At 41.2% G+C, this 13,066-nt stretch overlaps 1 protein-coding gene across 5 annotated transcripts in view; it reads left to right on the top strand.

Moving 5' to 3' along the window:
* LOC115162916 (myeloid leukemia factor 1) overlaps nt 1-11,275 on the top strand; it is a 28,905-nt gene extending 17,630 nt beyond the window's left edge. For 3 of the 5 annotated variants that reach the window (XM_029714432.1, XM_029714428.1, XM_029714429.1), the window contains 6 exons: nt 6,104-6,148; nt 7,294-7,380; nt 7,566-7,706; nt 9,016-9,175; nt 9,760-9,907; nt 10,120-11,275. In XM_029714432.1, coding sequence (XP_029570292.1) covers nt 6,104-6,148; nt 7,294-7,380; nt 7,566-7,706; nt 9,016-9,175; nt 9,760-9,907; nt 10,120-10,204 — 666 coding nt within the window. In that variant the 3' untranslated portion in view covers nt 10,205-11,275. The remainder of the gene's footprint in view (nt 1-6,103; nt 6,149-7,293; nt 7,381-7,565; nt 7,707-9,015; nt 9,176-9,759; nt 9,908-10,119) is intronic. The other 2 variants (XM_029714430.1, XM_029714431.1) reach the window with 1 other exon arrangement.
* The last annotated feature ends 1,791 nt before the right edge of the window (nt 11,276-13,066 follow it).

Genomic DNA, 13,066 nt, shown 5'->3' on the forward strand with positions numbered 1-13,066 from the left:
GATATGTCTATAGCCACAACATAACAAGCTGTATATTTGGCGCGCATGCTGCCCAAACTGCGGTCTTCCCGACTGTTGGCATACCTGTAACTGCCGAAATAAAGGATGAGGGATACAAAGTATATGTTATAGTGCGGGGTGCATTTTCCTGGCATGGTTTAGGTCCACTTGCAGAATCTTTGCCAAGGCGCATTGGAGCTGTTCTTTTGAGACACTTTATTATGTTGGTGTTTCCTTTATTTTTGCAGATACATGTATGCGCTTGTGATAAAACTTAATCCATAGTTATTTTTTTTGATAAACTATTGATCCTCTGTGGCTAAATTATGCTCTCTGGTGTGAGAGCAGGCTCCTGTGGTTTGATAAAAATTCTTCGGAAAAAAAAAATATATTCTAAATGTTATTGATTTTTTGTAATTTATTTTTACTCTTGGTCCAGCCCCTGACTCACACAATCGATCAGTCACATTTATTTAATATGATGTTTATTTGTTGTTAACCAAATCAAGGAAGGGCCCCCCAGTTACTCATGTGGGCCCCCTACCTCCTACTCCCCCATCTGATGATTAGCAGAGCGGCAGCAGCAGGCTGTCTACACTCATTGAGAGCGGGCACCGAAGTCCTCCTGTGGTTGGCGGTTGCAGTAAAAAATATATATATACAGTATCAGTCAAATGTTTGGACACAGCTATTCATTCAAGGGTTTTTATTTTTTTTTACAATTTTCTACATTGTAGAATAATAGTGAAGACATCAAAACTATGAAATAACACATATGGAATCATGTAGTAACCAAAAAAGTGTTAAACAAAGAGATTTGAAGAGATTCTTCAAAGTAGCCACCCTTTGCCTTGATGAGAGCTTTGCACACTCTTGGCATTCTCTCAACCAGCTTCACCTGAAATGCTTTTCCAAAAGTCTTGAAGGAGTTCCCACATGCTGAGCACTTGTTGGCTACTTTTCCAGGTCGGGTGATTGGTGAGGCCAGGTCATCTGATGCAGCACTCCATCACTCTCCTTCTTGGTCAAATAGCCCTTACACAGCCTGGAGGTGTGTTGGGTCATTGTCCTGTTGAAAAACAAATGATAGTCCCGCTAAGCGCAAACCAGATGGGATGGCGTATTTCTGCTGCAGAATGCTGTGGTAGCCATGCTGGTTAAGTGTGCCTTGAATTCTAAATAAATCACAGACAGTGTCACCAGCAAAGCTCCCCCACACCATCACACCTCCTCCTTCATGCTTCACGATGGGAACCACACACGTGGAGATCATTCGTTCGCCTACTCTGTGTCTCACAAAGACACGGTGGTTGGAACCAGAAATCTGAAATTTGGACTCATCAAAACGAAGGACAGATTTCCACCGGTCTAATGTCCATTGCTCGTGTTTCTTGGCCCAAGCAAGTCTCTTCTTCTTATTGGTGTCCTTTGGTAGTGGTTTCTTTGCAACAATTCGACCATGAAGGCCTGATTCACACAGTCTCCTCTGAACAGTTGATGTTGAGATGTCTGTTACTTGAACTCTGGGAAGCATTTATTTGGGCTGCAATTTCTGAGGCTGGTCACTCTAATTAACTTATCCTTTGCAGCAGAGGTAAATCTGGGCCTTCCTTTCCTGTGGCGGTCCTCATGAGAGCCAGTTTCATCATAGCGCTTGATGGTTTTTGCGACTGCACTTGAAGAAACATTCAAAGTTCTTGAAATTATCCGGATTGACTGACCTTCATGTCTCAAAGTAATGATGGACTGTTGTTTCTCTTTGCTTATTTGAGCTGTTCTTGCCATAATATGGATTTAGTATTTTACCAAATAGGGCTATCTTCTGTATACCACCCCTACCTCAAACGCATTAAGAAGGAAAGAAATTCCACAAATTAACTTTTAACAAGGCACACTTGTTAATTTAAATGCATTCCAGGTGACTACCTCATGAAGCTGTTTGAGCGAATGCCAAGAGTGTGCAAAGCTGTCATCATGGCAAAGGGTGGCTACTTTGAAGAATCTCAAATATAACATCTATTTTGATTTGTTTAACATGTTTTTGGTTACATGATTCCATATGTGTTATTTCATAGTTTGGATGTCTTCACTATTATTCTACAATGTAGAAAATAGTAAAAATAAAGAAAAACCATTGAATGAGAAGGTGTGTCCAATCCTTTGACTGGTACTGTGTGTGTGTATGTGTATGTGTGTATATATATATATATATATATATATATATATATATATATATATATATATATATATATATATATATTACCGTTCAAAAGTTTGGGGTGACTTAGAAATGTCCTTGTTTTTGAAAGAAAAGCAAAGAAAATTGTCAATTTTAGAAATTCAGTTTATTTATGTTTTCTGAAACCTGGCTCCAAAAAATCTATTATAGACAAAAATATTGGCATAAATGGTTACATTGTTTTTCGTACAGATCGTAAATCTAAGGGTGGTTGTGTTGTGTAACGGGTGTCGTACGGAGTAGACCAAGGCGCAGCGGGTTGAGTGCTCATATTTAACTTTTTTATTTGAGACACGTAACGAAACAAGAAAACAAACGAACGACAAACAGTCTTGCAGGCTACACACAGCAATGCAAAAACAACTTCCCACAAACACAGTGGAAAAAAGGGCTACGTAAGTATGACTCCCAATCAGTGACAACGATGTACAGCTGTCCCTGATTGTTTTGGCTTGGTATGGCTCTCAAAGAAATACAACACCTAGAAGGGTACGTAGAAATATAAAAATAAGGACCATACAACTAACCCCAAAATCCCAACAACACAAACCAAACACACCCCTGCCACGCCCTGACCAAACTACAATAACAAATAACCCCTTATACTGGTCAGGACGTGACATGTTGCAGTATACGTAAAAGACAAGTTCTCGGCGGTCGTTCTGACTTCTGTTACTAAACCTAAGAAATTTGAATATCTGTCTTTGAACCTAAACCTTGGCTCATCTTTAAATATTGTTGTATCTTGTTGATTTCTGGATTGTATTTTTGTATTGTTTTCACAGAATGCCAGTTCTGAGTTTGTCCTGATGGGTGATCTGAATCAGGATTGGTTAACATCTAGCTCTGATCAACTCTAAATTCTGTGCAATACCTATAATCTCACTCAGATTGTCAACAGTGTAACGAGGTTGAATATAAAATATCCTCTGAAATCCTCTTTGATTAATTTGATTTTATCCAATACTCCTCTTCGTTTTAATGTTCCTGGTATTTTTGCAAATAACATAAGTGATCACTGTGCTATTGCCTGTGTGAGAGATGGTAAAATTCCTAAGCAATATCCACATGTCATTACGAAAAGAAACTGGAAGCGGTTTGATATTCAAGGTTTTTTTACATGATGTATCTAGCATTGAATGGAATTAATCCCTGATGTTGAACTAGCCTTTTCTTACTTCCACAACGCATTCCAGGATCACAAGTCTTCAACTGGCAGCTTCATTAAATAGTACCCGCAAAACACCAGTCTCAACGTCAACAGTGAAGAGGCCTTCTAGGCAGAGTTGCAAAGAAAAAGCCATATCTCAGACTGGCCAATAAAAAGAAAAGGTTAAGATGGGCAAAAGAACACACACTGGACAGAGGAACTCTGACTAGAAGGCCAGCATCCCGGAGTGGCCTCTTCACTGTTGACGTTGAGACTGGTGTTTTGCGGGTACTATTTAATGAAGCTGCCAGTTGAGGACTTGTGAGGCGTCTGTTTCTCAAACTAGAAATCGGGGCCTCCCACACCTCTTTCTATTCTGGTTAGAGCCAGTTTGCGCTGTTCTGTGAAGGGAGTAGTACACAGTGTTGTAGGAGATCTTCAGTTCCTTGGCAATTTATCGCATGGAATAGCCTTCATTTCTCAGAACAAGAATAGACTGACGAGTTTCAGAAGAAAGTTATTTGTTTCTGGCCATTTTGAGTCTGTAATTGAACCCACAGATGCTGGCACTCCAGATACTCAACTAGTCTAAAGAAGGTCAGTTGTATTGCTTCTTTAATCAGAACAACAGTTTTCAGCTGTGCTAACATAATTGCAAAAGGGTTTTCTAATGATCAATTCGCCTTTTTAATTGATAAACTTGGATTAGCTAACACAACGTGCAATTGGAACATAGGAGTGATGGTTGCTGATAATGGGCCTCTGTATGTCTATATTCCATAAAAAATAATCAGTTTCCACCTACAATAGTCATTTACAACATTAACAATGTCTACACTGTATTTCTGTTATTTTAATGGACAAAAAAATTGCTTTTCTTTCAAAAACAGGACATTTCTAAGTGACCCCAAACTTTTGACCGGTAGTGTATATAATTCCTTTATAATATTTTTTTGAAAAAACATTTGCTTCTTCTTGGGCCCCCATTGGCCTGGACCCAGGGGCGTCAGCCCCGGTTATACCCAGCCTTAATCCGGCCCTGGGTGGATGTGGTTTTGGGTGCTGTGTTTTGTGTAGTTACTTTTGCGCTTCCATCTGCTTGGCAAGTGTGCTCTGGCACCCACTGCAGAAGGCTTATCAGCTATGACAGATATTATGGCTCCCCTACTGATCTCAAGTATCACGCATGCTTTAGAGAATCCGCCCCCCTGTAATCAGATACATGCATACACGAACACACACACACACATCAGATACATGCATACACGAACACACACACACATCAGCACACGCACGGATGCCTTCACGAGCGCAAACATACACACACGCACACAAGCAACACGCGCGCACAACACACACACACATTCACGGCATCGTTGAAGGAAAGCTACTGCTTCTCTTGGCGGTTTGCTGAGCATTCGATCCCCCCCAGCCTGTGAATATGTTCCGTCTTCCCTCTCAAAGGCTGTTTGGACAATCACATTTCCTTCCCTTCCATCATACTCAACTACTTGCTTACTTAATATCACCTTTCATAAAATACATTGAATTCAGAGGAGTTTGTTTCATTTCAGTTCACTTTATTTATGCGTTTTGATTATAAAAGGAAATGGCCACATTGTCGCTAAAGTTAGACCTGCTCTCTGTATCATTAATCTGCTGACCAGTTAAACATTTTTGGGGGTGGCATCTTTAGCCTCCCCAGTGGTCACTAACAGTTCCTAGAACTCGCTTATCCCTCCCATCCCTGAGAGCTGAAATAAAAGCCCAATGCCCTGGCCTCAGTGTGACTCATAGCTCCCCTTTGAACAGCGAGAGGGGGGAATAGTGTAAGATGCGATGCCATGACAGGCTGGGAGGGGGAAAAAGGAACCATGAGCTCAAATAATCGAGCAGTAGCACAGCCACCCCCAAAATAATGTGCTAAAGCCCCGCCGAGTCCATGACTTACATTTTGCACTCTCAACCTCTGCGGCCTTCTAAAAATATACCCACCACGGGAGTGTAACGGGCATTTATTTGTTCATAGATGCCATTCAGAGATATAATTGCCTGTCGTGCTACGTACACGCCTGTCAGGGGCAGCGAGGAGCGGTTTACATCACCGTGACCTTTGGAAAAGAGCTGAGCGAGCAGCCGAGATAGACCCAGACTCTTCTCCCCCCGCCCGCCCATTGGGTCCTTGCAGGGTTTCTCAGAACGAGGATCTGTTTTCAGTGTTGAACCCCCTGTAATCCATGGCAACAGGTCCCAATTACACGGAGGGCAGAGCTCTCTCAACACTCTCCAGGCTGAGCTCCAGCCTTTAGCCCAACCTCTCTCCCTCTCTCTGGTGTCTGTGTCCACATACGGTGCCCCTTGCCTGGGTTGGGGTGTTTGGGATGCCTGCCCAGGCCTCCAGGCATCCAGGGGTTATAAACACCCTGGGGTAGAGACTCAGGGGAGCAACGGCTAGGACTGAAAGAGTCTTTCTCCTAATTTGTACATTCAGCAGGTTCAAGGCTCTGTGGAAATGTGGGAAGGGCTCAGGTTCAGATTCACAGTGTAATATAACAAGAGAAGAAAGCTAGAGACTATAGACTACATACTGAAAACAAACTGAATACATTTGTAAGGACGGACACTTTTGTGTTCATGAGCCTGCGTGGTGCTTTGTGCTTTCTCAGGCTTCTTTGTGTGCTTGTGTGTTCATTCTGTATTGTACCGCTTTTCAGGGGATGAGCCAGTCGCTTTCGCCTTTCGGCAGTATTGAGAGCACGGTTAGTACGGCAGACTGCTCAAATGCTATGATGCAGCACGATTCCTTGTTTCATTCCCAAACTAACCATTGGCACGTACTAACCCCCCTCACTTACACTATATCTTTATAGACACACACACAGCCAGTTTGAAACTAGCTGAATTTATCGTAATACCATAATATCTGTTTTATTGTGAATCTGAACAGAGGCCACATTCACAATGCACATGTGCCATGTCATTGGTTAGATGTGAGAGTATGCATGTGTTCACTCCATACCAAGTGTATGTGTAGGCTTACTAGGCTACATGTGTGTATGTTTGCATGCGATCGGTATCAGTGGCCTGGTTGTTTTACGAGCTGGTTGACCCCTCCCGTCGAGGGTGTTGGGTCGAATATTACCCCAGCTGGCACCCACAGCGGGCCAGATCAACTCTGCCATGGTGGCTCAGCCTAGAACTCTAGCTCACTCTAGCCGTCCTAGGAGGCCTGTGGTTAGTTACTGGAACTTACACTCCACTACAAGAGAGACTAGGATCATGTGGTTCGGTCGAGTCTTGTAAAACAGTCAAAGAGCTCTATTTAGACATTGACATGCACAGGATGTTGATTTAAAGCCCTATTGGCCCTGGCAAAAAGTTCTGCACTATAAGGGGAATAGGGTGCCCTTAAGGACGCAGCCTAAAGCTATGTTAACGTATCAGTGTGATTTTTGCTGCTGTTGTGATGTTTTTTTCCACATCACAAAGGTTGCAAATGCCCAACTAATGCATGTTACTTAAACATGTCTGTCCACTGAAGTGACAACATGTCAATGGAAAGTAAACTGGGAGAATTTTGAGTTTAGTGCATCTCTGAAGAATGGATTTTTAAAAAGGATTTCCAATACAGTTAGCCTACATTTCTCCATGGATTTCAACAATCTAGATGATGATGATATGCTAGTGCAGCATGGGGTGAATCCTTACTTTAGCTTAAGTCAAGCCCAGTCATGCTTTGATGTTAATGGGAAAATAAGTGAAAATTCGACTTAAATGGAAGTTTTGCCCCTATGATGGTACAGTGTGGATGGAGGTTTCGTATTGTATATGGATGTCTGTTGTAATGGTGGTATGGACCAGAAAGTTAGTTCTGAATGGCCCATTGCTCTTGTTCTTTCTGCAGGACATGGAGTTGAGGAACCCTTTCAGTATGTTGGACAGCATGATGTTCGGCGTGAGGAACAGGATGGGGGACATGCACAGAAACTTTGTGAGTCACGTTGTGTCTCTTCTAATACCACACACAGCCCGTCCAAATCGAATTACTAGAAGGGGCATAGTATTAATGAATTAATTATATTTCTATGACCGACTTTGTTCATTGTTGTTTTAGCATGCGTGTTCTACATGGCTTTATACTCACGTCAATCTGTGCGTGTGTGTGTTGTTTTCCAGGAGAACCTGTCCACAGACTTGAACGCCAACCCCACCGCTCACTCATTCAGCTCCTCCTCAGTGATGACCTATTCCAAGGTTGGAGACGAACCCCCCAAGGTGTTCCAGGCCTCCTCCCAGACACGGCGCGCTCCTGGCGGGGTACGTACACTCAAGTATGGCCAGAGATAATGCTGAGAGGCTGGGGGAGGTCTCTCCAAGCTGATACTGAACACTAAGGGAGAGGTCGTTTACGAGAACTGCAAGAGCTCAGAGCAATATAGAGCTTATATGAAGTGTTTAGTCCAAAACACTATACACTGTATCCATTTTCAGAATTGTTGGTAAATTGGCTTATATTGTTTAAAATAAATTGTGTTTTTTCACAATCTAATGATGGCATGGGGTTGTTCAATGGCAGACATGGATTTGTTTAAAATCTAGCACTTGATGGTTTCATTTCAGAGAATTTATTTTGCAAATTGCTAAATATTTCTCTCAGAGAAATAAGTAGTACTGCTAGGCTTTACACAGTCAAATGTAACAAATAATGTTTTCTTTATAAAGAACTGTACACCTTTGAAATTTGTGACCTTCATATTTTTACAAACGATTAAATATACTAATATGAGATCTTTATGTAAAACATTTACATTTTAGTCATTTAACAGATGCTGTCATCCAGAGCAACTTAAAAGTAAGTGCATTCATCTTAAGATAGTTAGGTGAGACAACCACATATCACAGTCAAATATACAGGATATGAACATTCCATTCCAGCCGAGTGTACAAAACCATTAAGATCCTCTTCCTAATATGTAATACTGTTGAGCGTGAAAAACCCAGCAGCGTTGCAGTTCTTGACACACTCAAACTGGTGCGCCTGGGATCTACTACCATACCCCATTCAAAGGCACTTAAATCTTTTGTCTTGCCCATTCACCCTCTGATGGCACACACAGACAATCCATGTCTCAATTGTCTCAAGGCTTGAGTCATTCTTGAAAGTCATTCTTCTTGTCTCCTCCCCTTCATCTACAATGATTGAAGTGGATTTAACACGCGACATCAATAAGGGATCATAGCTTTCACCTATGTCATGGAAAGTGCAGGTGTCATAATGTGATTGAGTTTTTTTTCCATACACATCTAAATATCTATTAATAAAAAATCTGTATAATCTGTATAAAAATCTACCTGGTTAAATAAAGGTGAAATAAATAAATAAATAAAAAATAATATTGTACACACATTGTACGCACCAATAAGCAATCATTTCTGATGTGTTTTGGGGAAAAAACGGTTCATATAGAGTTAGGCCTTTTGGTTTCAGTTTCTTTTAAGCATTTACACTTAAATAACATCTGGCCAACTGTCTGACACAGCAAGAGTTTCTGACGCTTGCTTTCTCAGTGCTTATTGGCCGTTGCCTCTTTGGTAACTCATTCTGATTGGCTGTCCCCATGTCTAGATTAAGGAGACTCGGCAGTCCCTTAAGGACTCAGAGAGCGGCCTGGAGAAGATGTCCATTGGACACCATATCCAGGACCGGGGACACGTGTTGGAGAAAAAACACAACAAGAAGACAGGGGAACGGGAGCTCAACCAGGACTTCCAGAATCTGGATGAATGTAAGTCAGTTGTAGTGTAAGGGGGCCAGCATCCCCCCCAAAAAACAAAGGGTAACACTTTAACCCTGCAGATAATATGCATTATGATGTGGTTATAATGAATTGTAAGACGTTGTAAGAATGTATTACTCCCTTATGTCTTATTATCATCTCATAATGATCCTTAATTGAGTTGAAAATAAAGAGACATAACATATTATAATAAAACATTACAAAGGCGCATAAATGCTTATATCAAGAAATAACACATTATTATACTTGCAGTCATTAAGTAAAGTGTTACCAAAAATGTATTAAGTGTTTTTATGATGCTTTGATCATTATTTTAAGGCATGTAGGCTATAACCGTGTTCGATGAATAGTCATAAACAAAGACATAGTGAATTCTATCAGAGGACTCTCTTCTCCCAGCTCTGTTTGGGGTTTGAAGTCTGAGACATTCCATAGACCACAGTTATGTTCCTATCTTAGAAAAAATTAGGTATTCAGATTCCAAGAAACTGCTCCTCGCCAGGCTCATCACAGAGTAACACATAAACGGTTCCTAACCCCTAATCCCTGACCTCTGCCCTTTACTCTCATAGCCGAGGCGCAGTCCTTTGACAAAGAGTGGCAGCAAGAGGTGTCTAAATTCCGACCATTTGCCCCCATGTCCCGTCTGGAGGCCCCCAAGCCCAGGGCAGTGCACCGGGCAGCCCTCACCGCCGCCACCGGCCACGACCAGGGACGGAGGTCAGTCATCATGTGTCATAGGTCATATAATGACAGTTCCGCTCAAGGAGGAGTGGCCGTAAACCAAAACAAACCATTTCTGGATTCTACATCACTTTGAATTTAGGTTATGATTGGAATGTCAAGTATTATACTATGGTTGATTAACAGTTTTTTGAATTTTAGGTTGATGGATGAATGATTTATGTCTGCTATGTCATTTTCCCCCTCAGGGGCAAACGAAACCCAAAACCTGAAGGAAGGAAAATACACATCGACGATCTCAACGTCAAAGGCTTAGGCATGACGAAGCAGTAGAAATGTCTAGAGAATAAAGCTATGTCAGGCAACAACTCTTTGATGCTTTTACCTTTCTCCAAGACAAGCTTGGTTTCCAGATATTTTGTCTCACAGAAAATCAGAATGACCCAGTTGTTGATATGCTTTTTACCCATTAATTTTCACACTACCAAGTAAAGAGCACTTGTTAATGAAGTCAGGCACTTATTCTGTCAGAAGATCCACACAACCTTCTTCCAAAAAGCTCAGGACTCCTGTAGAAGTAGCATTAAAACAGGGACACCATAAGCTACTAGCAAGTGATATATGATTTCAGAATCATTTCATGAGAGCAGACATAATTGGTCACAATTAGATAAAACACTATATAGGTCTATCATTGGGCATCAGGTCAATGTTGTCTGAGAAATACTATCCTGCTTTTGGAAATGTCATGTTCACATTGTATAGATTGCATCAAAAAGGAAACAAACGTATATATTTATGCAGTTTGAAGTCCATAAGTGCACTTAGATGTCAAAATGGTGTGCCTTTTTTAGTGTAGTGGCCACCTGCTGTAATCTTTGTAAAAAATTATAATATCCTTTTTATATTGTTATTTCATGTGGGTTTCTCTTGTTTTTCACCATGGTATTAATTTATCCCCTAAAACACAGAATTTATGGTTGGGATGAAAGTGTCCGGTTAATTCTGAAATATTCTTATCATGGGATTCTTATCGATTGACCTCCATAAGATCCTCAATTTGAAAATAAATATTTCATATCAAAAGCGAATGGTAGCATAGACCATTCTTAAACTGAGTGTGTATTTTGAAGGTACCAAAATGTATTTGACTCGTCATCAAGCATTGTGTTAATCACTGTTCAGTGTGTCTGATACTGTATGGGAGAGCTGCTGGCTGTGCCTGTGGCAAATACATCTAGCAGGGTATTTTTGGAACAGACCTGTCAGTGACTCAGAGATGTCTGAGCGGTCGCACACAGCTGTTATGAACACAGCGCTCTCTCGCGTCACGTGCCCCATCATGTGCTCCTGATTTAGTTGAACTTGTATTTATTTATGTCTCGTCGCATTTATATCAAGTGTGAAAATATACAGTTGAAGTCGGAAGTTTGCATACACCTTAGCCAAATACATTTAAACTCAGTTTTTCACCATTCCTGACATTTAATCCTAGTAAAAAGTCCCTGTATTAGGTCAGTTAAGATCACAACTTTATTTTTAGAATGTGAAATGTCAGAAGTAGAGAGAATTATTTATTTAAGCTTTTATTTCTTTCATCACATTCCCAGTGGGTAAGAAGTTTACATACACTCAATTAGTATTTGGTAGCATTGCCTTTAAATTGTTTAACTTGGGTCAAACGTTTCGGGTTGCCTTCCATAAGCTTCCCACAATAAGTTGGCTGAATTTTGGCCCATTCCTCCTGACGGAGTTGGTGTAACTGAGTCAGGTTTGTAGGCCTCCTTGCTCGCACACGCTTTTTCAGTTCTGCCCACAGATTTTCTATAGGATTGAGGTCAGAGCTTTGTGATGGCCACTCCAATACCTTGTCTTTGTTGTCCTTAAGCCATTTTGCCACAACTTTGGAAGTATGCTTGGTGTCATTGTCCATTTGGAAGACCCATTTGCAACCAAGCTTTAACTTCCTGACTGATGTCTTGAGATGTTGCTTTTCCTGCCTCATGACGCCATCTATTTTGTGAAGTGCACCAGTCCCTCCTACAGCAAAGCACCCCCACAACATGATGCTGCCACCCCCGTGCTTCACGGTTGGGATGGTGTTCTTCGGCATACAAGCCTTCCCCTTTTTCCTCCAAACATAACGATGGTCATTACGGCCAAACAGTTCTATTTTTGTTTCATCAGACCAGAGGACAGCTCTCAAAAAAGTACGATCTTTGTCCCCATGTGCATTTGCAACCCATAGTCTGGATTTTTTTATGGCGGTTTTGGAGCAGTGGCTTCTTCCTTGCTTAAGGCGATTGGAAATTTATTGTGGAGACTTGTGGAGGTCTCCCATTTTTTTTCATAGGTCTTGGCTGATTTCTTTTGATTTTCCCATGATGTCAAGCAAAGAGGCACTTGGTTTGAAGGTAGGCCTTGAAATGCATCCATAGGTACACCTCCAATTGACTCAAATTATGTCAATTAGACTATCAGAAGCTTCTAAAGCCATGACATCATTTTCTGTAATTTTCCAAGCTGTTTAAACTTCTGACCCACTGGAATTGTGATACAGTGAATTATAAGTGAAATAATCTGTCTGTAAACAATTGTTGGAAAAATGACTTGTGTCATGCACAAAGTAGATGTCCTAACCGACTTGCCAAAACTATAGTTTGTTAACAAGACATTTTTGGAGTGGTTGAAAAACGAGTTTTTAATGACTCCAACCTAAGTGTATGTAAACTTCCGACTATAACTGTATTAAGGAATCACCTATAATGTTAAATCAACAAATGTCTATATAATTAGAAGTTAAGAGGATGGGAGCGGTTGGGCCACATGGATGGCCTCTTGTCTCAGGTTTCACAGGACAAAGTGGCATAACTCTTCAGTGTGTTTATGTAACAAGTTAAATGGCCCATCGAGCTTAAGAGGGATGCATAAATTAGCCAATTCAGTAATATCATCTGGGTGTTAGGATTCAGAGGGAATGTGTGAAGTGGCTTCCGCTCCTCGATTTGCACTGATCTGACTGTGACAAATCATGGTAGTAGGTAAGAGATTCAAATGATGGCTAATGGATGCCTACCGGGAATTTGATTTCACCTGACCAGTTCCATCACATCAGGGCAGATGAAGGAAAGGAGACATCTGGGTTTCGCTGGGCCATCCTTTCATATCTCATCGAAACCTGGGTGTCTAAGGCTA

Source organism: Salmo trutta, chromosome 26 (genome assembly GCF_901001165.1).
Source record: "Salmo trutta chromosome 26, fSalTru1.1, whole genome shotgun sequence".
Classification (NCBI taxonomy): Eukaryota; Metazoa; Chordata; class Actinopteri; order Salmoniformes; family Salmonidae; genus Salmo; species Salmo trutta.